The sequence below is a fragment of the Haliotis cracherodii genome, unplaced genomic scaffold (assembly GCF_022045235.1).
Source record: "Haliotis cracherodii isolate W230 unplaced genomic scaffold, xgHalCrac1.p SCAF_6, whole genome shotgun sequence".
In the NCBI taxonomy this organism is placed as follows: domain Eukaryota; kingdom Metazoa; phylum Mollusca; class Gastropoda; order Lepetellida; family Haliotidae; genus Haliotis; species Haliotis cracherodii.
Window position 1 is genome coordinate 59274726 of NW_027266319.1, and position 2716 is coordinate 59277441.

Here is a 2716-nt window from a genome sequence, read left to right on the forward strand (position 1 = left end):
ATGATAGACCAATGTCTTTCAATTGTCCTCCGTGCCCTTGTCAACATTGTTACTATAAGAAACAAGAACATTTTTCCCGGGATAAAAATGCATTTGTGTCCCTATTGTCTTACACATTTAACCGATTCACAAATGGGGCAGTTCGTGCTGTGAAATCATTAAGGACCAGTTGGAAGTTTTCTGTGAAATCGTGTTGAATATGTCTTCAGCAGCCCATGCTTGCCGTAAAAGGCGACAATGCTTGTCTTAAGAGGCGACTAACGGGATTGGGAGGTCAGGCTCGCTGACTTCGTTGATGCATGTCGAGGTATCCCAATTGCGTTGATCGATGACTGGATTTTGTGTTCCAAACTGGATTATCTACGGACAGCCGTCATATTGGTGAGTGCGGCATTAAACAACAAAGAATCAAATCTATTTCTGTGACACCACGTCAAATCAATTTGGGTCACATCAGGAACGTTTTATGAAGATGTAATTAGGCAGCTCACATCAATGCCCTAAGAAAACCAAGGAGCAGTTACTATCAATACCATTGATCGTGTCCATTCATTTAACACGAGTATGTCGATGTCGTCTTGTAACGACAGACTTTGGTAACCAGGACAAAAGCGAAAGCAAACAGCAACCAGACAATGATGGTGACCCCTATTGACAGTCAGTTATTTCTTCCAAGAAGACTGTCAGAGTAGGACCACTTAGATTACGTCTTCAGGATGATTAGAGAAGTTGTGCTTATAGCATTGTATATGACATCTGGCCAAGCCCTAGGAACCATCTTCACTCACATGGTAGAAGAGGACGACTCTCTGCTTGAAGAATGGTTTGTCCAATACCAATCGGTAATATTGCAGGAGTGTGCCTTGCGGTGCTTCACTGACACAGAATGTTCGTTCCTATCTCACAACAATGGCAACTGTCACCTGTTTACCACCTACAACGTTACATCAACCATGAAAGTCACCGTCCTTGGAATGAAGACCTTTATGAGGAATTGTAAGTAAATTGTCCTCCTGATTAACAGCATGATATTACACATAATTATTGTCACTCTTTTCTATTTGTTCTTTAACAGAAAGGTACGGGTATTGCTGCTTGTAAGACATTAATGTTTTTTTCTCTTTACGGTCTGTAATTAATCTGGACCAGACAATCCAGTGATTGACATCATGAGCATCAATCCACGCAATTGGGATACGATGACATGCATCAACCAAGTCAGCGAGCCTGACCACCCGATCACGTTAGTCGCCTGTTACGGCAAGCATGGGTTGCTGAAGACCTATCCCCCCCCCCGGATCTTCACAGGAATTGGGATTCATTGACAAGCAACAACCAAGTTAGCGAGCCCGACCACCGATCCCGTTTAGTCGCCCCTTACGGCAAGCAATGCCGCTACTTACACCTTTCAGGATAGGTACATGTATTTGGCACTTTGGACTCCTTGCGCCATTGGACATGGCGGTATTGATACAATAAACGTGGAAGACTGCTTTATCAACTAGAAAATCACGTAGGAATCAACGGAGTTGCTCCCTCTTGGTTTATTTCAAACCTTACAGACAAATAATTACCTAAAAAATGTGTTATCGGAAAAGAAAGTCATTATTTTGGGGCGTTCCTCAGGGATCAGTTATCAGACCAATACTGTTTACATGCTTGCCTTGAAAGGCGACTATGCTTGTCGTAAGAGGCGACTAACGGGATCGGGTGCTCAGACTCGCCATCGTCTACCAATTACATGGATTGATGCTCATGAAGTCAATCACTGGATTGTCTGATCCAGGCTAGATTATTTACAGACCGCCGTTACTTAGCTGAAATATTGCTTAGTGTGGCGTTCAAAAACAAACAAACAAACAAACTGACGATAAGCATGGGTGACTGCAGACCTATGACATAAAAGTCCTACACTCACTTGTAAGGAGGCTATGCTCGAAAACATAAAATGGTCGATCCTTTACTTCCAGAACTTTATATGAAAGCGAACACAATAAATAATTCAACTCTTTACAACACCACAACTCACTGCCCATGAAGAACCGAGGTAGATTAGCAGCAACCCATGCTTGCCGTAAAAAGCGACTATGCTTGTCGTAACCGGATCGGGTGGTCAGGCTCGCTCACTTGGTTGATGCATGTCATGGTATCCCAATGGCGTGGATCTATGCGCATGATGTCAATCACTGGATTTTCTGGTCCAGACTCGATTATTTACAGACCGACGTCATATAGCTGGAATATAGCTGAGTGCGGCGATAAACAGCAAACAAACAAACAAACAAACAAACAAAACTAACATGGTTCTGTTTCGTCTTCAAGGGTGTCCTTCACAATACAGCCGCGTGGGAGACTCCTGTTTGCGATTTGTGGATACTTTGGAGAAGAATGACGTCGCCCGAAGCCAATGTCAGGAGGAGGGCGCACGCTTGTTGTCCATCGCCACCGACAGCAAGTTTCAAACGATCATAGACTTCATTGCTAATAACGGTATGTACTTTTGAAAGCAATCGTGCAGATAACGATAGTTATTTAATTTGTAATTTTGTTAACAATCATCGTCATCTTTTAGGTTGATGTTGATGTTGGTTGCTGTTTAATGCCCCATTCGGCATATATTCCAGCTTACTGACGGTGGGGTGTAAGTAATCGAGTCTGGACAAGACAATCAATTGATTGACATCATGAGCATCGATCTATGCAATTGAGATACGAT

General features: G+C 43.0%; 1 protein-coding gene across 1 annotated transcript; it reads left to right on the forward strand.

The window, feature by feature from the left end:
- The first annotated feature begins 716 nt into the window (after positions 1-716).
- On the forward strand, positions 717-2504 carry LOC139445492 (uncharacterized). Its single transcript, XM_071226633.1, has 2 exons — positions 717-996; positions 2323-2504. The coding sequence occupies exons 1-2, from the start codon at positions 717-719 to the stop codon at positions 2502-2504; spliced, it is 462 nt and encodes a 153-aa protein (XP_071082734.1).
- Positions 2505-2716: the final 212 nt, after the last annotated feature.

Bases quoted from the DNA above. Each gene is read 5' to 3' on its own strand.
- LOC139445492 (XM_071226633.1), top strand. From the start codon at position 717: ATGATTAGAGAAGTTGTGCTTATAGCATTGTATATGACATCTGGCCAA. The intron at 997-2,322 runs GTAAGTAAATTG...TTCGTCTTCAAG, and splicing joins GAAGACCTTTATGAGGAATT to GGTGTCCTTCACAATACAGC.